General features: G+C 38.9%; 6 protein-coding genes across 6 annotated transcripts; 2 read left to right on the forward strand and 4 right to left on the reverse strand.

The window, feature by feature from the left end:
* The first annotated feature begins 72 nt into the window (after positions 1–72).
* LOC116324983 (N-acetyllactosaminide beta-1,3-N-acetylglucosaminyltransferase 2) lies at positions 73–4,313 on the forward strand. The gene is made up of 4 exons (XM_039614579.1): positions 73–142; positions 538–789; positions 1,085–1,105; positions 1,341–4,313. Exon 4 carries the CDS (start codon positions 1,370–1,372, stop codon positions 2,711–2,713), a length of 1,344 nt encoding a protein of 447 aa, XP_039470513.1. The 5' UTR covers positions 73–142; positions 538–789; positions 1,085–1,105; positions 1,341–1,369; the 3' UTR covers positions 2,714–4,313.
* A 943-nt stretch (positions 4,314–5,256) lies between these two features.
* On the forward strand, positions 5,257–6,106 carry LOC116324971 (heat shock protein 30-like). Its single transcript, XM_031745769.2, has one exon. It carries the CDS (start codon positions 5,356–5,358, stop codon positions 5,992–5,994), a length of 639 nt encoding a protein of 212 aa, XP_031601629.1. The 5' UTR covers positions 5,257–5,355; the 3' UTR covers positions 5,995–6,106.
* Positions 6,107–7,786: 1,680 nt separating this feature from the next.
* Positions 7,787–8,615, reverse strand: LOC120441220 (heat shock protein 30-like). The gene has a single exon (XM_039615500.1). It carries the CDS (start codon positions 8,512–8,514, stop codon positions 7,876–7,878), a length of 639 nt encoding a protein of 212 aa, XP_039471434.1. The 5' UTR covers positions 8,515–8,615; the 3' UTR covers positions 7,787–7,875.
* A 1,802-nt stretch (positions 8,616–10,417) lies between these two features.
* LOC120441219 (heat shock protein 30-like) lies at positions 10,418–11,267 on the reverse strand. Its single transcript, XM_039615499.1, has one exon. The coding sequence runs from the start codon at positions 11,167–11,169 to the stop codon at positions 10,531–10,533; it is 639 nt and encodes a 212-aa protein (XP_039471433.1). The 5' UTR covers positions 11,170–11,267; the 3' UTR covers positions 10,418–10,530.
* Positions 11,268–12,739: 1,472 nt separating this feature from the next.
* On the reverse strand, positions 12,740–13,574 carry LOC120441222 (heat shock protein 30-like). The gene has a single exon (XM_039615514.1). The coding sequence runs from the start codon at positions 13,470–13,472 to the stop codon at positions 12,834–12,836; it is 639 nt and encodes a 212-aa protein (XP_039471448.1). The 5' UTR covers positions 13,473–13,574; the 3' UTR covers positions 12,740–12,833.
* A 1,805-nt stretch (positions 13,575–15,379) lies between these two features.
* Positions 15,380–16,224, reverse strand: LOC116324972 (heat shock protein 30-like). The gene has a single exon (XM_031745770.2). The coding sequence runs from the start codon at positions 16,129–16,131 to the stop codon at positions 15,493–15,495; it is 639 nt and encodes a 212-aa protein (XP_031601630.2). The 5' UTR covers positions 16,132–16,224; the 3' UTR covers positions 15,380–15,492.
* Between the last annotated feature and the right edge of the window lie 8,529 nt (positions 16,225–24,753).

Below are 24,753 nucleotides of genomic sequence, written 5' to 3' on the forward strand. Positions count from 1 at the left end.
ATGCCCCGCCTCCCGACTGGTTCTATTGGTCACATCCGGGGATTTAGCCCCAAAGCCCTCGACTGTTTAGCCCGTAACCTGTTGCCAGACGCGTGCTCTATTGGTCTGAGGCAGTGTCTGTCACAGGGTGTTATGCATGGAGGTATGTCGGTGTTACCTTGATTATCCTTATAAAATTGCATTATGCACTTGTACACTGTATCTAACTGTATCTACACGCACGCAAACAAGCATACTCACACACACAATACACGAATACATATATATATCTCTCTATATATAGAGATATATATAGATAGATATATATGTATATAGTATTTGTATATGTATTTTGTGTACTTAAGTGAAACCTTAAACCACTAATCATTTATAATTTGCGGTTGGGTGGGTCCAGACAATCTGGCTACATCATGCAAATAGCCTCTACACCTGCAACGCATGCAAATAAAATCAATGCCTGAAATTTTGTGTTGGCAGGAGACAGTACACCAATCATGTGGATCCCTTTGTTCTTTTTTCCCCCTCGTTATGTTTAAGCGTCAAAGAGCCAAAGGAGCGCATGCTCAGTGCGCACAGGACTCACCTGGGACACGTTGCTCAGCTGCGGTTGAAAGTCCCCTACGCTAAAGGACCAAATGATGCACTACAATACAAACTGTGCTACACAGTTGAGGCTTCATAACCAGCTCATGACGAGGCTGGATGCTAAAACTAAAACAAGAAGTGGACACCACAGGTGACTGTGCCTTTTTTCCCCACTCGCCATAACCAACGAAAGTTCCCTCACTTGTAAGTACTTCTGTGTTTCCTCTTTCATCCATTGCCTAAACCTGTAAGAGTTTGACAGAGTTGTAGGAAACACATGTAGCAGTTCTAACGAGTGTATTTTGTAGACTAAAAGATGCAGATAAGTTTAGTCTATAATTATCCATCCTTGGAATTAGATAGATAGATAGATAGATAGATAGATGTAGAATCAATAGGGCATTCTTTTCAAGTCAAATACAATATGGAAGCAGTAACTGATGAAAGAGGCAAATAATCCTCGTTGTTTCATAATACATTTTCCAAATTGTTCCTACAGGGGCTGAGTACCTGTCGACAGGTAGGTATTAGATGATGCTGTGAGTGTGAAGAGAAGAACAGATAATAAACCTCCCTGGACCATCACCAAGGAGACAAAAAAACCTCCCTTGAGTTGATTGCAGTGTTTGTTATAAAACCTCTTATGAGACTCGTTCTGTTGCATAAGTCTTTGTACAGTGAAAGCAATGCCATTCTTTCTTTCTCTGCTTTGCATTATTATCTTTAAAAAAATCCTCATGTTTTTCTGTGTGCAGGTGTGTGCCTGATTTGTATACCGCAGGCAATGGGAAAATGCTGCAAACGCAATGGGAGACTGCTGTGCTTGTGTCTGCTGCCTTGTATGATGACTGGCCATCTTTTAATTTATATTGGAGTCTCCATATTCATCACCATCTCCTACGCTCCGCCAAAAATAATTCTCCACTATATTGCTCCAGGGATTTCTGCTAATTCTTCAACTATGGCCTCCCATCCACTTGGGCCTTTCTGGAACCTTCGTTTGGAGGACAGTGCTCTGTGGAACCAGCTTCAGCATGCTTGGGACCGTGAGCACAATCCACTACTGAGAGGAAACACAACTCGCATACAGAGGAAGCCCAAAGCTAAGTTTTTATCAGAGATTAACAATGAATGTCTTTCTGACAACACTTCACACAAGTGTTCAGTCCCTCACATGCAAGATATAAACAGGCTGCCAGAACAGATTAGGGCATTTATCAGGTCAATGTACTACAGGGAGTACCCCCTTCTTATCAACCAACCTGGTATGTGTAGGAAAGACAACAGTAGCTTTGATCTGGACTCTCCCATGCTCCTCATGGCTATCAAATCTCAAGTGGGGAACTTTGAAAATAGGCAGGCAATCCGTGAAACGTGGGGACGCAGTGGTCTGGTGGAAGGGGAATCAAATAAAAAAGGTGGATTGGTGCGCACAGTCTTTCTTCTCGGAAGGCAGGATTCAAGTACGGGTCCACACCCAGACCTAAAAAATCTCCTGGAGCTAGAGAACCTGAAGTATGGGGATATTCTACTGTGGGACTTCAGAGATACTTTTTATAATTTGACCCTAAAGGACTTGCTGTTCTGGCGATGGTTCAAGCAGTACTGTCCCACTGCCATCTTTGTTTTCAAAGGGGACGATGACGTCTTTGTCAGAACAAATGCCCTTCTGGATTATCTCCACGAGAAGAAGGAGGAGCACAAACTACAGCTAGCTTTAAAAAGGAAAACTGAGATGAATATGTTCATTGGGGACGTGATTACTAATGCAATGCCAAACCGTGAACCGTCCACAAAATACTACATACCAGAAAATTTCTACAAAGGAGTGTACCCACCCTATGCTGGTGGAGGAGGGGTGGTGTATTCTGGATCACTTGCACTACGTTTGAAAGAGGTGTCTGAGAGGGTCCACCTTTTCCCTATTGATGATGTGTATCTTGGAATGTGCCTGCACAGACTTGGGCTTTCTCCAACCCATCACCCGGGTTTTTTAACATTTGACCTCCCAGCAGGAGAAAGGGAAAATCCTTGTGCATACAGATCTGTTGTGCTCGTTCACAAACGGAGTCCCAAGGAGATGGTTACTCTGTGGAAAAAGCTCCAGAACCTGCCTGGTCAATGCTGAGGCTCATTTGCCAACCAAATAGGACTCAGTGAGTACAGGATGACTGCTACAACCACACTCACTGGCTTCATCTTCATATCAATCAGGCATTGTCACGTTAAGTAAGGTCACATAATGGACATTTCCTGTGAGGACTTAAACACTGAATAGGAGACCAATCTACCTCAAAGAGGGTTTGTTAATAAGGCATCACAGATTAAGGGCACACTTTCTAGCCCCTTATTCACCATTTGTATGTATTTACTCTTCTTTAACTTAAAGGTTTTATTTTGGTAACTATAGAAAATATTTTACCACTGTATATGATTTAGATGTACTTGTAATACAGTGGCTGGTGAACATAGTTTTTTTTCCCTTTTCTTAAATTTCTTGGCACTATTTTCTTCCCTTTAAGTCAGCAGTTCCTCTTAAAATGTTCACTTCACTTTCACTTCAAAACTGCAAACACAGCTTGATTAAATGTATAATTTTCATGTGATGCCTTCTGTACCTCAAAAAAGCAATGCTTGACTTTGAATGGCGTGTATCTGCACGGTTGTAATCCTTTAAAAAAAAACAACTTTGTTTGCCTTTTTTTTTTAATGTTCTCTGCTGCCAGAAAAATAGTTTTTTTTAGCATCACTCTATGATGCTAAGTTCTTCTAAATTTCAGATTTTTATTCACTCATAAAGCATAAAACAACAACGTCTTTCAAGTCATGACAATCTGAAAATCACTGATAAAGTAAAATTATGCAGTTGTTATTCAAAACGCTATAAGTTGGCGTTTTAATTGCCTTAAACATGTACAATGTTCATGGGTATATAGATGTTGTAATACTGGAGTTTGGTTGTGAATAAAAAAAAAGAACTTTAGCATTTCTCTAAAGATAAAATACTCAGTAGGAGTTTAAGTGCATTAATAGACACATTACAAATCAGCAGCATGGCACAAACAGCAAAGATCACATTTAAGTAAATATTTCCGCACTTGCAGTCTGAAATGTTTATGGATAACTCTAGTGTTTGGCGCGCTCGTCTCTTCTTTCTTCTTGATTATATTAGTAGCCCATTCTTGTCTGGTCTCAGTTATTGATCTTAGTACTAATAGGCAGACAGTGGCTTCAGAGTAATACAGTTGGAGGAGTCCATCCAAAGACCAGACAGGAAAGATTATTGAGATGATGAATACTAAACACAAAATACATATTTTTTAAAACACTGTATAAACACAACACTCTAGTTGTGTTTATACAGTGTATACATATACATTTATATGTATTTATATGTATACTTTTATTGAGATGATACTCAGATTAGATCTGACAATATTATCTAATGATAATCTGGACAGACATCTAATGTTGAACTAATGAAAATGAAGGCAAGTTCCTGAAAACACAGGAGTGATGATTTAATGTCAGTAAGCCTGAGTAACAGCCCCACCCAGTGAAGATCTGTGGTAGTGACCAGAAGGTTCCAGCTGAATTTTGACCTCTTTTACTTATAATATAAGAGGATAAACAGTCCTATTTTTGAGAAAGAAAGAATGACAGAAGGGATAAGTCAAGAGAATAGACACTTGAACATTGTTGCATCTCAACAATGCTGATAATTTATGATTCTGTGTGCTTTAGTATTTTTTTATCTGATGATGAATAAATATCATAAAAGCTAAAATGTGTGTTTTAAGTCATTTTGTTAAAAAAAAATGCCTTGCTGGAATGCATAGAGGTGACATTCCAGTGAATACATCATCGTTAACATAATTCTGAAATGACAGATGTTTTTTTCTTGTTTTTCTTTTTTTGTGTTCTTTGACCGCAATGGAGAATACTTCTATATTTATATATTAGTATTATTTTTAGTAGTAGTATTTTTAGTGGAAATTGATCATGCAGAGAAAAAAAGGCACTAAGTTTCAGACAGTGCATCCTTGATTATATGTGTACATTGGTGACAGTATTTCAATAGGCATGTAATCTGGAGACTTTTATTAATGCAGCTTTCATGCAAAAACGTAGAATAAAAATATTAGTAAAACATAAATTTTGATGGAAGTGGAATAATAACGTACTTATCTAGAATTTTTTGTCGAGATTATTTTAAATAAACTTTAAATAAAGTCAAATTGAGGAAAGGCTCTATACACCAAATAATTACCTGTATTAGACAATCCAAACAAGATATTTAAAAATAAGTCTTTGATCCAACAGGAATACTCAAGTGAAGTATTCATGATGAACAGCTCCCCTAAGTGGACTTTTTGGGTATTGCAATTAAATGGTAATGCAAACCTATAATCTGAAGTCAAAGCTTATTACACATTTATATATTTTACATGTTTTTGTCACTGAGGCAGCCTATATGGATATTAGTAAAAACATGCGGAGGTAATCAAATAGTTTCACAGAAAAGAAGAAAGTAAGACATGATGGATGAGCAATTTACGAGTGATGTCATTAGTCTGGTCACCAGCTCCACCCAGTGGAGATCTGTGGCAAGGACCAGAACATTCCTGAAGACTCTGGACCTCCTCCACTTAGTATATATAAACTGGGACAGTCTCACTGCTGAGACAGAAAGCAAGACAAAGAAGAAAACAGACACCTGAAGAGTGTTTCATCTCACAAGAAGAGGACTCAACACTAAACACACTGAAGATGCTGTGCTCTCATGGAGTCCAGTCTGCACTCAGTCCATTCATGGACTTCTACTGGCCTGTACGCAGTCTGTGGCCAGAGATCAAGCCTCTGTTCTACCAGCAGGATCTCCTGCAGAGAAACCTACAGGAGCTGCGCAGCAGTCTGGAGCTGATGGATAAACTTCAACACAGGATCCTGGAGGAGACAGAGCCTTTCCAAAGCAGCATGGCTGTACAACCACTCTCCTGCCAACTGGAAAAAGAGGGAGACAAGTTTGCTCTGACGCTGGACACTCGAGGCTTTTCTCCAGAGGAGCTGTCTGTCAGGCAGGTGGGCAGGAAGCTGAGAGTCAGTGGCAAGACAGAGAAGAAGCAGGAGGACGGGAAAGGCTCGTACTCTTACAGACTGCAGGAGTTCAGACAGGAGTTTGATCTGCCCGAAGGACTGAACCCCGAAGCCATCACCTGCCACCTGTCTCCAGATGGGAAGCTCCACATCCAGGCAGCCAAAGCTCTGTGTGTTGAAGAGGCTGAGAGAGAGCTGACTATCAAGAGGAGCTCAGAGGACAAACCACAGCAGAGTGTGTGTTCACAGGCAGAAGACAGCAGGACAGAGACACACAGCAGCACACAGGACAAACCTGAAAACATGGACTGAGACATAAAATGATACCAATGTAAAATAAATGTTTCTGTACTAAAGTTCATTTATATTTATATGTGCAGTTGAATTTTTATATCTGATGATAAATAAACACCATAAAGCTGAACTATGTGTTTTGTGTTTCTTTCTAAGTCATACATTAAAAAGCTACAGTGAATACTATGACATAAATAGAATATGATAAATAATATGATGCAATTCATCCATTCATGTTCTCCAGCTCCCAGCTGCCATAGGTGGCATACAGAGAATGAATGTCACCAATGTTCATATTATTATACAACTTAGAATCAAGCATATGTTTGGACTGTGGAAAGAACATTGATTATCAAGAATGATACTTCAAAGTAACCATGATTGTGGTGCAGTAGTTAGCACAGTCACTGCACTGTGGCCTTTTTTATTAATATCCATGTAGGCTGTGTCACTTTAAAAAACCCATGTAAAATGTATTACATAATTTACATGTAAAACATGTAAAATATACATTTAAACTTTGACTTCAGATTTTAAGTTAGCATTTGTTTTTTATTGCAATACCCATAGATCTCAATTTGGAGAATCTTTTTATCAGGATTTCAGACTTCACTTCATTACTCCCAACGTACTAAAGTCTTTTTTTAATGTTTTGTTCAGATTTTTTAATACAGGTAATTAATAGATGTATAGTATTTCCCTAATTTGAAGTAAAATAAATATATCTGGAAAATAAAAGATTACACAAAAGTGCTTTTTTATTCTTCTTTTATTCTGTGTTTGAATACTGTTTTAAGTTTTTAAGACAAATAACCTGAACTCAAAAATCATTTCTATTATATTAGTATTTTTTTATTGTTCCCTTTTACATGAATGCTGCAGTAATTAATTTATCCAACATGTATTGGTAAATTCAAAAGCAAGCTTGACCTTCTGCAAACTAATAGAATAGAATAGAATAGAATTCAACTTTATTGTCATTGCACATGTCACAGGTACAGGGCAACGAAATGCAGTTTGCATCCATCCAGAAGTGTTTTAGTGATATAGATATATTACAGTATATATTAGCAATAATATAGATATGCAAGTATATTACAGAAATGGGTCTATTGTGGTATGTTATAATGTACACGGTATGAAGTATGTTGTGAATATTCTATAACTATAGGTATGTACAGGCTGTAGTGAGTACAAGCTATGTACAGGATATGAACAGGATATAAATATGAAAAACTATACAGAATATGAAATAAATAACTTTACAGAAATATGAGATATACAGTTATACAGAAATGGGAACTATGCAAGTTGTAAACAGTTGTAAGGTTAAAAATTATTGTATGTACAGAATGATTATTTACACAGAGCTATACAGTAGTGCAGTTAAGATAAGTGAGGGTGTGGATAATTCATTCATAATTCATCATCACACAGTATCTGATTTTCTTGAACTGATGATGGTTCTTTAACGTCGATAAGCTTCATGTCATAAAAGATGAACAGTGTTAAATGAAATAGTATCAAAATTGAATGCAAATAATCCACCTGGCATTGATGAAAGCTTTGTGCTTTTTTCTCTGCATAATCAAATTTCATTTTTTGCGATTTCTCTAAAATTAAAATAATACCAATGTATCAATAAGAAAAACAGTGGAAAAAAACTATCATTTCAGAATCATGTTAACGATTATTTATTCACTGGAATGTCCAGTCTATCCATTCAGGCAAGACCTTTTTTTAAACATATGACCTAAGTAAAACACACAGGAAACATAGTTCAGCTTTAAAAAATGTTTTTATTCATCATTACATTAAAAAAAAAACCCCACATAGGACAATAAATTATCATTTGCATTGAAAATAAACTTCTATTTTAAGTTGGCGTCATTTTATGTCTCAGTCCATGTTTTCAGGTTTGTCCTGTGTGCTGCTGTGTGTCTCTGTCCTGCTGTCTTCTGCCTGTGAACACACACTCTGCTGTGGTTTGTCCTCTGAGCTCCTCTTGATAGTCAGCTCTCTCTCAGCCTCTTCAACACACGGAGCTTTGGCTGCCTGGATGTGGAGCTTCCCATCTGGAGACAGGTGGCAGGTGATGGCTTCGGGGTTCAGTCCTTCAGGCAGATCAAACTCCTGTCTGAACTCCTGCAGTCTGTAAGAGTACGAGCCTTTCCCGTCCTCCTGCTTCTTCTCTGTCTTGCCACTGACTCTCAGCTTCCTGCCCACCTGCCTGACAGACAGCTCCTCTGGGGAAAAGCCTCGAGTGTCCAGCGTCAGAGCAAACTTGTCTCCCTCTTTCTCCAGCTGGTAGGAGAGTGGTTGTACAGCCATGCTGCTTTGGAAAGGCTCTGTCTCCTCCAGGATCCTGTGTTGAAGTTTATCCATCAGCTCCAGACTGCTGCGCAGCTCCTGTAGGTTTCTCTGCAGGAGATCCTGCTGGTAGAACAGAGGCTTGATCTCTGGCCACAGACTGCGTACAGGCCAGTAGAAGTCCATGAATGGACTGAGTGCAGACTGGACTCCATGAGAGCACAGCATCTTCAGTGTGTTTAGTGTTGAGTCCTCTTCTTGTGAGATGAAACACTCTTCAGGTGTCTGTTTTCTTCTTGGTCTTGCTTGTCTTGCTTTCTGTCTCAGCAGTGAGACTGTCCCAGTTTATATATACTAAGTGGAGGAGGTCCAGAGTCTTCAGGAATGTTCTGGTCTTTGCCACAGATCTCCACTGGGTGGAGCTGTTTCACAGGAGTTATGATGTCACATGTAAATGCTACATATTTCAGATCTGACATCAAGTTTTTATTGTTTGCTTTGATTAAGTAAATATTCAGTTACATTATTTAAATTGTTTGTTCAAATGTTTTAGTTTTTAAAAAAAAAAAAAAAAACAACACACAACCACACCTCCAAAATTCAAGAACCTCTAGAAAATCTTTCATTGTAATTGCAGAACATAGTGCAGTTTGATGCATTTATCACATATATCCAATTCATGGGGCTGTTTCTCAAGAATACTGACTTCAGTTAATGTTCAATGTAGGATCAGAACTGTACATCTTTAACATACTTTATTAAATTGCTACAGTTGGCTGTTGATAATTATCAGATTTAAAGTATTTATTTATTTATTTTTTGTCATCCTCAGCTTAAATGAGCTGATTTGTAAAATGATTGCCTGTATTAGGCAATACTTATTTTGTTCTTCATGTTTCTTTGAATTCTGTAGCAATGCATTTGTAAAATAGACTGCTGGATATTCAAAAGCACGGCTCACATAGACCTTGTGGAAATTAAATGCACAGTTTTATTTTATTTTATTTTTAAACCTGAAGTGATGAATGTTTTCTTGTTCACTTTGACATGCAGAGCTGTCATTTGTTGGGAGCCAACACAAAATTAAAACTACCCACATGGAGTTAAATATTAAGTGGGGTTTTTTGGTCTGCACAATCAAATCCCATTTTATTAATTTCTCCAGATTGACAGAAGCAATAAAACAATTAAATATTTCTGCTTTTTTCTTTAAAGAAACAACAATAATGTTTCTACAAGAATATGAATGTCAGACAACGCCAAAATTAAAAGTAAAGAAAAAAATCAATTGAAATCATTTAATCTGTTCATTACTGTAAGAATGAATAAATATGTGTATCTTTAGATCTATCAGACAAAAGTATGTTTATCTTGAAGACCAAATGATAAATGAAATAATAATCATTTCTGAAATATCCCCTTAATTTCATTAAGCATCATGAGTAAATACTCAGAATGAATTTGTTCATTTCCATTAAATTGCTAAAGTGAAGTTGAGATTATATATCCATCACACAGCTTTTGTGTCTGCCGACAGCATACTCCAGCAAAAGAAGGACTTGTTTGCCTGAAAAGGTTTAAAGTCAGTCAAAGAGCCAACGCAGAGAAAGACAGAAGATCACTCAAGTACGCAGTCATACCTTTGTCAAATTTAGAATCACCAGTAAAGTTAACTTGTGTGTTGTTGTACTGCAGGAGGAAACAGCTGAACAGACCCAACACAGATTCAGTGAGAAGATGCAAACTCCACACATAAAGTCCCGAACCAGCCAGCTGTACATTCGCTGTTGCTGTGAGGCCACAGTGAAGAAACTGTGCTAACTACTGCACCGCCATCATGGAAACTTTGAAGTATCTTTCTTGGTAGTCAAGCTTCCTCCCACAGTCCAAACATATGCTTCATTATAGATTGCATAATGTGAACATGAATGACATTCATTCTCTCAGCATTAACCCTGTGAAAGTCTGGGAACTCGTCCAGGGTTTATACCACCTATAAACCTGTGGCAGCTGGGCGCTGGAGAGCATGAATGGATAAATTGCATCATATTATTTATCATATTTCATTTATGTCATAGTATTCACTGTAGCTTTTTAATGTATGACTTAGAAAGAAACACAAAACACATAGTTCAGCTTTTATGGTGTTTATTTATCATCAGATATAAAAATTCAACTGCACATATGAACATAAATGAACATTAGTACAAAAACATTTATTTTACATTGGTATCATTTTATGTCTCAGTCCATGTTTTCAGGTTTGTCCTGTGTGCTGCTGTGTGTCTCTGTCCTGCTGTCTTCTGCCTGTGAACACACACTCTGCTGTGGTTTGTCCTCTGAGCTCCTCTTGATAGTCAGCTCTCTCTCAGCCTCTTCAACACACGGAGCTTTGGCTGCCTGGATGTGGAGCTTCCCATCTGGAGACAGGTGGCAGGTGATGGCTTCGGGGTTCAATCCTTCGGGCAGATCAAACTCCTGTCTGAACTCCTGCAGTCTGTAAGAGTACGAGCCTTTCCCGTCCTCCTGCTTCTTCTCTGTCTTGCCACTGACTCTCAGCTTCCTGCCCACCTGCCTGACAGACAGCTCCTCTGGGGAAAAGCCTCGAGTGTCCAGCGTCAGAGCAAACTTGTCTCCCTCTTTCTCCAGCTGGCAGGAGAGTGGTTGTACAGCCATGCTGCTTTGGAAAGGCTCTGTCTCCTCCAGGATCCTGTGTTGAAGTTTATCCATCAGCTCCAGACTGCTGCGCAGCTCCTGTAGGTTTCTCTGCAGGAGATCCTGCTGGTAGAACAGAGGCTTGATCTCTGGCCACAGACTGCGTACAGGCCAGTAGAAGTCCATGAATGGACTGAGTGCAGACTGGACTCCATGAGAGCACAGCATCTTCAGTGTGTTTAGTGTTGAGTCCTCTTCTTGTGAGATGAAACACTGTTCAGGTGTCTGTTTTCTTCTTGGTCTTGCTTGTCTTGCTTTCTGTCTCAGCAGTGAGACTGTCCCAGTTTATATATACTAAGTGGAGGAGGTCCAGAGTCTTCAGGAATGTTCTGGTCTTTGCCACAGATCTCCACTGGGTGGAGCTGTTTCACAGGAACAGAACCTCATTTTTGCTGCTGAAAATAATTAAATCACCATACATAACTTGAAATATGTACTATTCCCCCCCCCCCCGATTTTCATTTGCTTTGATTTGGAAGAAAAATTATATCTACTAAACAAATATCTGATTCATGCTGAAGAAAGGCCAGCAGGAAAAATGACCTCTTGTTCCTCAGCCGTCAAACTGCTCTCACCAAGACTGAAAAATACAAAAAATAAAAATAAAGAACAAAACTCTGCATTACTTGAGAAGTATTATATAATATAATATTTACTGGAATATCCATTCTAACCATATATGTAGTGAATTTGTTTTTAACAAGGCCATTTATTCAAATACAAATTGAAATGCAAACATTGGAGGTAAGTCTTAGATGTACACCATTTCCCCAGAAGGGGTCCAAAATCTTCAGGAATTTTCTGGTCTTTGCCACAGATCTCCACTGGGTGGAGCTGTTTCACAGAACTTCTGACGTCACTTGTGAACTGAATGCACTTCATGTCTGATGTGAAAAGCTGTTTGTCTACTGATCAACAAATGTTTGGGTTCATGCTGATATTTTTGAAAAAACTAGTTCAAATCAATTTTATAATCAAAAACATATTATTAAAATCAAATAACACAAACTCCAAATTCTAAGAATGTGTAGAAAAACAGGTGAACATGTTTCAATATATAGCCATTACCACATATATCCACTAGGATGGGTTGTTTCTCAAGAGTTCCGAGTTCACTTAATAATTGTTAATAAGAATTTGTTTTTGCAAATGTGTTTTGCTAACTTCAAATAGCATGATGTTAGTAATTACCACATGTGCAGTATATAATTGTTGTTAAACTATGTGGTGAAATAGTCTGGCTTGTAAAATATTTGCTCAATATATCAATACTTGGTTTATTCTTCGTGTTTGTTTGAAGACTGTGACTTGAATTTGTTTAATAGATTACTGGAAATTGAAAAGCAACTCACACAGAGAACTTGTGGAAACTAATTGCACAGTATTTGATTTTTCTTACTTGTGAACTGAATGTTCTGTTGTTCACTTTGACATCGAGTGTTGTCACATTTTTGGAACAGACAATAAGATTGCATGAACTACTCTGAAACCACCTGGTCTATGAAGTGTTAACTCAGACAAATACAGGAGCTCATTCATCAAACCCAGACGGTGTTGAATTAAGCAACAGTTTTCAGTCTGAATGACCAATTCAATTTGTCCTCATTTGTTTCTATTATTATAAGCCATAAAGTTTAGAATTTTAGAGCTGGAGAACTTGGATGCATGGATCACAGGACCTCAATAAAACCCATTCTATCCTCCACTGTTCTTAGAAAGAAACACACAGAAAACATAGTTAAGCTTTGAATAAAAATTTATTTCTCAACACATGTAAACTGAATGAATATCAATACAAAAACATTTATTTTACATTGGTATCATTTTATGTCTCAGTCCATGTTTTCAGGTTTGTCCTGTGTGCTGCTGTGTGTCTCTGTCCTGCTGTCTTCTGCCTGTGAACACACACTCTGCTGTGGTTTGTCCTCTGAGCTCCTCTTGATAGTCAGCTCTCTCTCAGCCTCTTCAACACACAGAGCTTTGGCTGCCTGGATGTGGAGCTTCCCATCTGGAGACAGGTGGCAGGTGATGGCTTCGGGGTTCAGTCCTTCAGGCAGATCAAACTCCTGTCTGAACTCCTGCAGTCTGTAAGAGTACGAGCCTTTCCCGTCCTCCTGCTTCTTTTCTGTCTTGCCACTGACTCTCAGCTTCCTGCCCACCTGCCTGACAGACAGCTCCTCTGGGGAAAAGCCTCGAGTGTCCAGCATCAGACCAAACTTGTCTCCCTCTTTCTCCAGCTGGCAGGAGAGTGGTTGTGCAGCCATGCTGCTTTGGAAAGGCTCTGTCTCCTCCAGGATCCTGTGTTGAAGTTTATCCATCAGCTCCAGACTGCTGCGCAGCTCCTGTAGGTTTCTCTGCAGGAGATCCTGCTGGTAGAACAGAGGCTTGATCTCTGGCCACAGACTGCGTACAGGCCAGTAGAAGTCCATGAATGGACTGAGTGCAGACTGGACTCCATGAGAGCACAGCATCTTCAGTGTGTTTAGTGTTGAGTCCTCTTCTTGTGAGATGAAACACTCTTCAGGTGTCTGTTTTCTTCTTGGTCTTGCTTGTCTTGCTTTCTGTCTCAGCAGTGAGACTGTCCCAGTTTATATATACTAAGTGGAGGAGGTCCAGAGTCTTCAGGAATGTTCTGGTCTTTGCCACAGATCTCCACTGGGTGGAGCTGTTTCACAGGAGTTATGATGTCACATGTAAATGCTACATATTTCAGATCTGACATCAAGTTTTTATTGTTTGCTTTGATTAAGTAAATATTCAGTTACATTATTTAAATTGTTTGTTCAAATGTTTTAGTTTTTTTAAAAAAAACAACAACACACAACCACACCTCCAAAATTCAAGAACCTCTAGAAAATCTTTCATTGTAATTGCAGAACATAGTGCAGTTTGATGCATTTATCACATATATCCAATTCATGGGGCTGTTTCTCAAGAATACTGACGTCAGTTAATGTTCAATATAGGATCAGAACTGTACATCTTTAACATACTTTATTAAATTGCTACAGTTGGCTGTTGATAATTATCAGATTTAAAGTATTTATTTATTTATTTTTTGTCATCCTCAGCTTAAATGAGCTGATTTGTAAAATGATTGCCTGTATTAGGCAATACCTATTTTGTTCTTCATGTTTCTTTGAATTCTGTAGCAATGCATTTGTAAAATAGACTGCTGGATATTCAAAAGCACGGCTCACATAGACCTTGTGGAAATTAAATGCACAGTTTTATTTTATTTTATTTTATTTTTAAACCTGAAGTGATGAATGTTTTCTTGTTCACTTTGACATGCAGAGCTGTCATTTGTTGGGAGCCAACACAAAATTAAAACTACCCACATGGAGTTAAATATTAAGTGGGGTTTTTTTGGTCTGCACAATCAAATCCCATTTTTATTAATTTCTCCAGATTGACAGAAGCAATAAAACAATTAAATATTTCTGCTTTTTTCTTTAAAGAAACAACAATAATGTTTCTACAAGAATATGAATGTCAGACAAAGCCAAAATTAAAAGTAAAGAAAAAAATCAATTGAAATCATTTAATCTGTTCATTACTGTAAGAATGAATAAATATGTGTATCTTTAGATCTATCAGACAAAAGTATGTTTATCTTGAAGACCAAATGATAAATGAAATAATAATCATTTCTGAAATATCCCCTTAATTTCATTAAGCATCATGAGTAAATACTCAGAATGAATTTGTTCATTTCCATTAAATTGCTAAAGTGAAGTTGAGATTATATATCCATCACACAGCTTTTTGTGTCTGCCGACAGCATACTCCAGCAAAAGAAGGACTTGTTTGCCTGAAAAGGTTTAAAGTCAGTCAAAGAGCCAACGCAGAGAAAGACAGAAGATCACTCAAGTACGCAGTCATACCTTTGTCAAATTTAGAATCACCAGTAAAGTTAACTTGCGTGTTGTTGTACTGCAGGAGGAAACAGCTGAACAGACCCAACACAGATTCAGTGAGAAGATGCAAACTCCACACATAAAGTCCCGAACCAGCCAGCTGTACATTCGCTGTTGCTGTGAGGCCACAGTGAAGAAACTGTGCTAACTACTGCACCGCCATCATGGAAACTTTGAAGTATCTTTCTTGGTAGTCAAGCTTCCTCCCACAGTCCAAACATATGCTTCATTATAGATTGCATAATGTGAACATGAATGACATTCATTCTCTCAGCATTAACCCTGTGAAAGTCTGGGAACTCGTCCAGGGTTTATACCACCTATAAACCTGTGGCAGCTGGGCGCTGGAGAGCATGAATGGATAAATTGCATCATATTATTTATCATATTTCATTTATGTCATAGTATTCACTGCAGCTTTTTAATGTATGACTTAGAAAGAAACACAAAACACATAGTTCAGCTTTTATGGTGTTTATTTATCATCAGATATAAAAATTCAACTGCACATATGAACATAAATGAACATTAGTACAAAAACATTTATTTTACATTGGTATCATTTTATGTCTCAGTCCATGTTTTCAGGTTTGCCCTGTGTGCTGCTGTGTGTCTCTGTCCTGCTGTCTTCTGCCTGTGAACACACACTCTGCTGTGGTTTGTCCTCTGAGCTCCTCTTGATAGTCAGCTCTCTCTCAGCCTCTTCAACACACAGAGCTTTGGCTGCCTGGATGTGGAGCTTCCCATCGGGAGACAGGTGGAAGGTGATGGCTTCGGGGTTCAGTCCTTCGGGCAGATCAAACTCCTGTCTGAACTCCTGCAGTCTGTAAGAGTACGAGCCTTTCCCGTCCTCCTGCTTCTTCTCTGTCTTGCCACTGACTCTCAGCTTCCTGCCCACCTGCCTGACAGACAGCTCCTCTGGGGAAAAGCCTCGAGTGTCCAGCGTCAGAGCAAACTTGTCTCCCTCTTTCTCCAGCTGGCAGGAGAGTGGTTGTACAGCCATGCTGCTTTGGAAAGGCTCTGTCTCCTCCAGGATCCTGTGTTGAAGTTTATCCATCAGCTCCAGACTGCTGCGCAGCTCCTGTAGGTTTCTCTGCAGGAGATCCTGCTGGTAGAACAGAGGCTTGATCTCTGGCCACAGACTGCGTACAGGCCAGTAGAAGTCCATGAATGGACTGAGTGCAGACTGGACTCCATGAGAGCACAGCATCTTCAGTGTGTTTAGTGTTGAGTCCTCTTCTTGTGAGATGAAACACTCTTCAGGTGTCTGTTTTCTTCTTGGTCTTGCTTGTCTTGCTTTCTGTCTCAGCAGTGAGACTGTCCCAGTTTATATATACTAAGTGGAGGAGGTCCAGAGTCTTCAGGAATGTTCTGGTCTTTGCCACAGATCTCCACTGGGTGGAGCTGTTTCACAGAACTCACTGACGTCATTCTTATGATTTCTTCATTACGTTTCATTAAGTTTTTGCCAGTGATTATAACAGACTACAAGACTACTTTGAACTAGAATTTGAAAGTATCGATGCCAAGTTTAGATTTGAGGGAAGCAATTTCCAGTCATAGAGCGAAAGTTAAACTCTATTTTTAGTAGAAATATTTCAGCAGTAAAAATACAAAAAATACAGACCAGAATTTTTTTTTTAAATTGACTACTTCTTAAGAGTGTACACAGAAAACATGAAACACTTTTTGTGCATCTATGTTTTATATATAGGGTCTTTTTATTATTCTTCGAACAGTAATTTGAGGTTTTATCCACTAGATGGCAGGATCTCCTTTCTCATACATGTACCAGTAAAACTTTTGAAATACCTCTGAAATATGTCTTCTATCACACCACATTTGTTAGTGACCCTATTAAATACTAACCATAAATAAATGAATAAATTAATTTTCCTTCTTCGTTTTCAAGTTTTTGCAGGCCTTCTTTGTGATTTCCTGCCTTTTACTTTGCATTTTCCTTTTGTTAAAATAATACTTTACTACTTGTGGTTTTACAGTGTTATGATTAGAAATGAATAACACAGCCATGTAACTGTAATATACTGACTCTAGAGTACACAATCTAAGATGTCCTCCATGTTTTTTCCAAAGGGTAATAACATTAAATCCCTCATCTGGATGTATACTTCTGTACATAGAAATAAATTAACAGTTATTTATGTGTCAAACTAAACAATCACAGCAACCGAAATATGCACAGATATATTTTTATTCAACTAATTATCTGCGTGCCTTGTAATATGTTGCATTGATAATTTACAGCACTGAATGTAATTTTTTTTTAAAGATTTTCTAATAGCAGTTTATACCTCTCATCTACCCTTACTTATTTTACCTTTCCTGATAGTATAGAACAAAGACTGATATGATGATGATGCAGAGAAGTAGGGCAGAAACAGCATGGAGCCAGGTTTTAAACCCACAGTCTTTTCAACATCTACTGTGTCTCTCAAGAAAAGAAGACGGATGATGAAACCTCGACTGGCAAATACAGCATTTTGCTGCTCGGGGATATTGTGTCATGGTTGGTGTCAATATTTTTGACACATAAAGAGAATATATGAGTTTTTGGAGTGGGAAAGATACTTTTTCTTTTTTTTTTTTGTCAAGCATTCACCTTTGGATGAACTCTCAAAAGTGGAGGCAGGATAGAAGTGAGGAGGAGGTGGAGAAGAATGAAAAGTAACAAAAATAGAGGAAGGATGAGGAGGAGGAAGAGGAGGAGAAAGCAAGGCTCCGCTCCAAGTAAATCATCTGCATTGTTCTCCTAATGCCTCTTATACGCACCGACACCCACATATCCTGGAAGTGTCGGGACAGCGCCGCACACACAAAGAGAATCCCAGGCGCAAATTCACACTTCCTTGTTACTGTCTTAGTTTGTCTCTCACGGAGATGGTTTATAATGCACCATAATCCCCCTCGTTCCCTTGAACACATAAAAGACATATCCTTCTATCTGTGTAAGTGGCTCTGACGGCCACCAGCTCATCATAAACACACATGCACACACAGACGCACACGGCCGCCAGCTCATCAACATGCAGTTATTCCTTTGGCGCGGGATCGCAGGCTGTTAATTGGCTGCCAAGCAGAATGTGTGTGTTTCTGTGTGTGTATGTGTGTTTGTGTCTGTACTGCAGAGCTGGGGTTGCTTAGAAATTCCCGTCACGTCCGGGAGCCTCGATTAAGACGTTGCTCCAGTTTCGAACAGACAGACATGTGGGGAGGAGGGGAAAGAGGTAGAGAGGGGGAGAGGATGCAGCAGGGGGGAGAAAGATGAGAGAACTCCAGAGGAGTGGGAAGAGAGAAAGAGAGGTGATGAGGCGGGACTCGGCAAAGAACAAAAAAAAGAAAAAAGAAAAAAAAAGAAGGAGAAGTGAGAGTGAGGGAGAAAAAGTGAAATGCTGCAGTGGTCCTGTGTGTGAGACCTAGAGCAGATAACATACACTCTACTGCCTGTCTTATCACTGTGATAGAGTTGCAAAGTAGAAGGCAGTATTTTAGGTATGTGCTGTAGAGTTCCAGCAGTGGGAGTCCTGTTCATCTCCTGCAGATACATTGTTAGGTGACTGGCTCACATAGAACTGACAGTCTCCTGGTTTAAACAGTAGAGCAACTGTGCTCCAAAAAGGGGAAAAATCTGTTTCCACGATGAAGAAGTGACACTTACAAGGACATAAGTCAAGCAAGACTGAAAAGGTTCATTTCAGTCAGAAAAAGTAATTCACTTAGTCTCTCTACTGTAAAGAAGTATTTTCTTATACTACAATAACTGTTTATTTTGAATCTCTCTTCACTGAGAGGAAGCTACAGATATCTGATAAAACATTTACCAGTTTAAATTAACTCGCTTTCAGAGTCCGGATCACTTCTGGATGATGATGACGCTATTACAAAATTGAACTCAACACGTTTTGCCTTACAGTTCTGTTTGAATGTCAATGTGGAGTGCAGAAACTCTAATGTGATTGTTCAATAGCTTTTATCAAAGCTAAGGCTGGTGACCATGCATAGAATATATATATACTCATGTACAGATGTGTTTATGAAGATTAGTACAACAGTGGTATCTTAATCATGATGTCAGGTCACAGTTCATCAGCTAAAGCAAAGCAACCAAAATATTGCTTCCAATGGCTTTCAAAATAAATACTTGATTATTTCTGTGTTATGCAGTCAAGTTTTAGGTATACATGTATCCTAACGGCTCCATTCTGCAGTCAAACTAACTAATGTTCATAATGTAGAATCCTTACGTTTTTCAGAAGAACCACGTGCTTCTGCATTGATGAACAGGCAGAAAAACAAAATCTGAAAGAAAGTCTGGAATTCAGAGTGCACGGAAACAGTTTCAGAGCCAAGTGAGTGACAGAGAGAGAAGATTAGGTGAGAAGTGAAATAAGAAAAAAAACAAATTACTAATTACCCGAGATTACTAAAAGACATGCTCAGATGCAGAAAGAAGAGAAAGAGCAGGCTGATGATCTGCCCGTTATAGATTATAAACTTTTACTGCACTCTAATAAATCCTTGAGAGACTGTTGGATGTATCTAGGTCACACATATGTACTGAGTCAGTCAGCACATACTGTAACAACACATACACAACACAAGATTTTACTAGACATCCCCTGTTATGTAATCATGCCAAAGAGAGAGAGTGAGAGACAGAAAGAGGCACTAATCAGACACCACACACTTCTCACAGCTGTCTGTCAGACGCTGACAGCGGCCATGTTGCTCTTTCCAAGCTGTGGCATCCAAATGGCTTGTTTTGTTTTTACGTTGACATGTTGCCATTCTTTATTATTCATGCAGTCAGATGGTGGCAGTAGACCACAGCGGCTCAGATGCTTCAAAACAGACAAAGCTTTATGTATGATGAGACTGAGCTGATGAAAAGTACACAAGATCAATTGCACAAGTTTCCAGTTCCAAAAGGACAGACAATAGCACTGACTCTTATTAAATAAACCCAGAGAAATCAAATTCTTCTTACTTAATTCATATTCAATTCTATCTTGCCAACTAGCCTCGCTGATTACCTTTTTAAAGATTTCCCCCCAACAGAGAACAGGGTTAAGGGCCGTTGTCTTTCTCTGCTCTGGTGACCTTGATCCTCTCATTTTTTTTCTATTTAAAAAAAATAAAATTGACTACTGCCCTCTCTCTGTGAGGGTGTGTATATGTGAAGAACTGCAGCCTAAGTGATCTTAAGGTGCTATCGTGTTTGTTTGATGGAGGATAATTAAATAGGCAATAGAACCCAGCCTGCTCTCATCACTATCGATTCATTTGCAGCACTCAGACACACAGAAACACACACACTTGGCCAATACCCCAAAGCCTCAGGTCTCTACAAGTAGATGTCTGATATTCCCACATCAGCTATCAGCAGCCTTTCATGTTTCAACGGGCTTATTTAACCTAATCCATATTAGCCTCCATCCACAGCCCTGTAGTGGGCCAAATCTATACATAACCCTTTAAGGAAAAAGGATTTGTCTGATGAACAAATGACCCTGCAAAAGAACCATGCTCACTCCTAAGCATTCTCCATTCTTAAAATCCACAAATTTAAAGCAAAACCAGACCCCAAAGACATGATCGACACAGAAGATGGGGAAGTTTTATTATTGATAAAATGCTCTCAAATTCCCATTCTCTCCCAGTCCGCTTGTGTGGCAGCAAACATTGTCATTGTTAATCTTACATCCCCAATTCTAGAATAGCTGGGATGTTTTGCAGTGTCAATAAAAACAGAAGAAAAAATGTCTCAAAAGGTTGGGGCATGGTCATCTTATTTTAGCAACAGTCTGTAAACCTCTGGGAACTGAGGAAACCAGTTGCTAATGTTGTCCCATTCTTTTCTGATGGAGGACTCTAGCTGCTCAACAATCCTGGGTTGCCTTCATATAATAATAATTATTTTTGTTTCATTATGTGCCACCCGGAGTCTTCTGCTATGAAGCTATATTGTTGTAATAGATACAGTATGGATTTTGCCATCTGAATGGAATCCTATGTAGCTTTAAAAACTTAATATATATATCAGCACAGATCGTGTCTTTCCAGATGTGCATTAATGCACTAACGCATGCCCCATACCATCAGAAATACAGACTTTTGTACTTAGCATTGATTACAAGCTGCACGGTTTCCCCTCTTTAATTCACAGGATGTGGTGTTTATGTTTTCCAAAACTTTTAAATATGCTTTGGCCCAGAGACGGTAGTGTTTCTGGATCATGTTCACATGTGGATTCTTCACATGATAGAGCTTCAACCTGCATTTGTGGAGAGCACAATGAACTGTGTACACAGACAGTGATTTCTGGAATTGCTACTGATTTCTGCAACTGATTCATGCCTGTTTTAATAGAAGATTATTGGCATCCAGTATTGATTTCTGATTGTCCCTTGTGCACAGATTTCTCCAGACACATTTGACGATATTATCTTATTTAGAGGATGAGATATTGGGTCATTTCGGTTTTACAAAGAGGAACATTTTCCATAATTTGTAGACACTGCTTTTTGCAGCTTAATAAACTTCTGGCCATCTTTACTTCTGAGAAACTCTGCCTCTCCAAGATGCCGTTTTTTTAATTCCCAATCATATTATTAACCATCTGCAAAATGCTCCTCCAGCTACTTTTTTTTAGTACCACTTACTTTTCCAGGCTTTTGTTGCCCCATCCCAATGCTTTTGAGACTTGATGCTGCCATCAAATTCAAATCAAATTCAAAATTAGCTAATCTTTCCCAGGAAATAAAGTATAATGTATCAGTTTAAACATTTGATGTGTCTACTGATATGTTACGTTGTGACAAAATGTGGTTTTATGCAAATCATTTAAATTTTACACACCATTCCAAGTTTTAGGGAGTTGAGGTTGTAGAAGATATAACCAAAACTGTTTGCATGGAGTCACATCAGTCTAAATGATCACTTTCCTCCCAAATAATTGTTAATGATTATAACACATATGAACAGAACTGACTTTCAGTACCCCTACCCCCCCAAAAGGACAGCTTTCATACAGAAAAAATGAATTTCCTTTTTTTAATTTCTCTCTGATGATAAAGTGCCTGTTGTGTTTGCCTTTTCAAAGTGCATCATTTAATTTAACACGAGTGTCATAAACCACAACGTGGTTCTTTGCTCCATGCAAGCCTTTGTTCTCTACATGTGTGTGCCTTTGTTCTCCGTAATGTGTTTTGTTTGTCCGTATCTGTATGACAATGATTAGCGTTGATGGATGATAGTGACCTAATAATTGTGACAAGGACACAACATTAACATTGAAGCTGGGACAATGGTAGTGCAGCTGTGTGGCCACTGCATTATTCAGACAGGATGGCTAACGGAGAAAGAAGGGGAAGGGGACAAAATGGGAAGTGGGAACAAGAGGAGACAGGAAGGAAGGATGAGAGGAGAAGGAGAAGGAGGGAATGGGAACAGGGCTAGGTGCGCAGCAATTTAGATATGAAAATAGACTGGTGGAAGGAAGGAGCATAGATACATATAGTATAGTAAAGAGAGGTGCTTGTGATGGGGCTAACAGATATTTAAGTCCTCAACCAACAAAAAGAAAGGAGATGAAATTGTCTCTGAAGATTGCCTATAGTGAAACATCCATCCATCCGTTTTCTAACCCTTACCTAGGTCTTGGCCACATGGGAATGCAGTCTAAGCAGAGATGTCCAATGTCATGTGTACAATTTTATTCCACATACATCCATTTTTTAACTGCTTAACCAAAGTCACAGAGGAGCAGGAGCATTTCCCAGCCAATCACCAGTCCATTACTGGGTCAAGACAGAGAGACAGCCAACCATTCAATGTCACGGTCACAAAGGACAGTTTCCAAATGATGAGTGAGGCAACAATGCGAACCACTTCAACACCTCCCTTAGATACTAGACACCACTGCAAATATACCACCATTGCTAGGACCGACAATGAAACAAAATATAATAATAATGTTCATTGTGACCAAAACTCTATCAGTACACACAAGCCCCCCCACCTACACACACAAACTCATTCCTCACAACCCCTCACCCTCTCTCTCATAACAACTAAAACCACAGGGACACCTAGATAAAGCCCCTCTTTGGCACAGTACTGATGGTATCACTGGTGTCTTTTAACAAGATATAAGACAAACAGGACCCAGAGGAATGGTTTATTGATCCTAACACAGTATCTGTTCACTCCATCTCCATCATAATTTAGAACAAATATAAAACATATCATCTGCTTCATCTCCATGTTAATCAAATTTGATTACCAGTTTAGTCTGTAACACATCAGGTTAGAAGGTGTTTGGTCACTGAGATCATGGGGTTCAGTATTGCAGTTCCTGTCTTTGGTCCTATCGTGGTCTATTTTGGGTTTTGCTATATGTTAAATTTTTTGGTCTGTCTTGCCTTTGGTGTCAGTGAGCTGATAAAATATGCATGGTTTGGACTTTTCACCTTTCCGATTTTTATTCCTTGTATAAATCAAAGGAAAATGGAGCCTTTTATGGCTGGAGCTCATCCATGTTTGATGTGCAGCCAGGAGGGAGACCTAGATAATAGAAGCTATCAGAGACATACAGCGCTCTGCGTGTGTGCGTGCATGGGCGTGTGCATGCATGGACGAGTGTCTATTCTCTTTCGGATTCTGTTTCATTCTGAGGCATTAATGGACTCGAACGCAAAGACTTCCAGATGTTCTGACATGGAGCTTAATTGGTTTTCATACACATGCACAAACATGCACACAATATGTGTTTTTAATAACTGTATTTAAAATATGACAGTAGTAACATTCAACAACGTGACGCGGAATCTGCCACGGCAGCAAATGAGGTCAAGCAGTCAGGAAGTTGGGATTCTCCTATTTCAGTTCAAGCTGTTAAACCTCACAAAGACATTTGAATTGTGTGCCCAGAAAGCCCCCCCATTAAAGCTTATAAATCACTCAGTCATTACTTATCTATTCATACAAATTCAGCCATTCAAAGTAATTCAAACAGTCATTGATTTTTCTGCCAGGAATACTACAAAATAAGAGGAAATTACCTTGAGCAAAGTGATCAAAGCAGCACAGCAATGAGCGATTCATCAGCAGCTGTGGATAATAACTAATCGTCTGCAGGGACTGTCCTCATAGAAACTTCACTCTTATCTCTGCTTCTGCATTTTGTCATTGCTCTTGGCTAGCGCTTGCTGTGTGAGAAAATCAATAGTCATTTTAGAAACATGACTTAATAATGACTTATTGCACACTGTAGTGAGCAGTAGTTGAATTAAGGTCAAAGACTGAACAAGCACTTCTTTTAGATTTATGCTCATATGTAACTTGTACTAGCCATTATTCTTGGAAACTGAAGAAAACCTTTGTTTCAAACATGCTCGCTGTTAACCTTTTCAAATTCTTTGGAAATTTGTTAAAAACATAGTTAAAGAAGATAAAGTAACTGGCTACGTTTAAGCACCTGGAATGGCAAAGTAGCTGAGACTGACTCCTGAATCCATGGTTGGAATGACTGGCTCTATGTCAGTCAAGATGAGCACAACAATGCAACATACACTCACCAGCCACTTCAGAGAAAGTGTGCCTTGTTGATGACCGAGATCAGAGGAGAATGTCTAGAATACTTCTAAAGTAACTACAGCAACAGTAACTCAAATAAACAGTTGTTACAATCAAGAGCATCTCTGAATGCAAAACCCAAGGAGGTCCAAACAATTATTAGCAAGATGTACCTAATAAAGTGTACAGTGAGTGTAAACAGTAAGCATGTGGCAGTAAAACCCATATGGAAAAGAAA

This window comes from Oreochromis aureus, linkage group 7 (genome assembly GCF_013358895.1).
Source record: "Oreochromis aureus strain Israel breed Guangdong linkage group 7, ZZ_aureus, whole genome shotgun sequence".
Classification (NCBI taxonomy): domain Eukaryota; kingdom Metazoa; phylum Chordata; class Actinopteri; order Cichliformes; family Cichlidae; genus Oreochromis; species Oreochromis aureus.

What these genes read in the sequence shown, in the direction of transcription:
- LOC116324983 (XM_039614579.1), top strand. Translation starts at nt 1,370, where the DNA reads ATGGGAAAATGCTGCAAACGCAATGGGAGACTGCTGTGCTTGTGTCTG.
- LOC120441219 (XM_039615499.1), bottom strand. Translation starts at nt 11,169, where the DNA reads ATGCTGTGCTCTCATGGAGTCCAGTCTGCACTCAGTCCATTCATGGAC.
- LOC120441222 (XM_039615514.1), bottom strand. Translation starts at nt 13,472, where the DNA reads ATGCTGTGCTCTCATGGAGTCCAGTCTGCACTCAGTCCATTCATGGAC.
- LOC120441220 (XM_039615500.1), bottom strand. Translation starts at nt 8,514, where the DNA reads ATGCTGTGCTCTCATGGAGTCCAGTCTGCACTCAGTCCATTCATGGAC.
- LOC116324971 (XM_031745769.2), top strand. Translation starts at nt 5,356, where the DNA reads ATGCTGTGCTCTCATGGAGTCCAGTCTGCACTCAGTCCATTCATGGAC.
- LOC116324972 (XM_031745770.2), bottom strand. Translation starts at nt 16,131, where the DNA reads ATGCTGTGCTCTCATGGAGTCCAGTCTGCACTCAGTCCATTCATGGAC.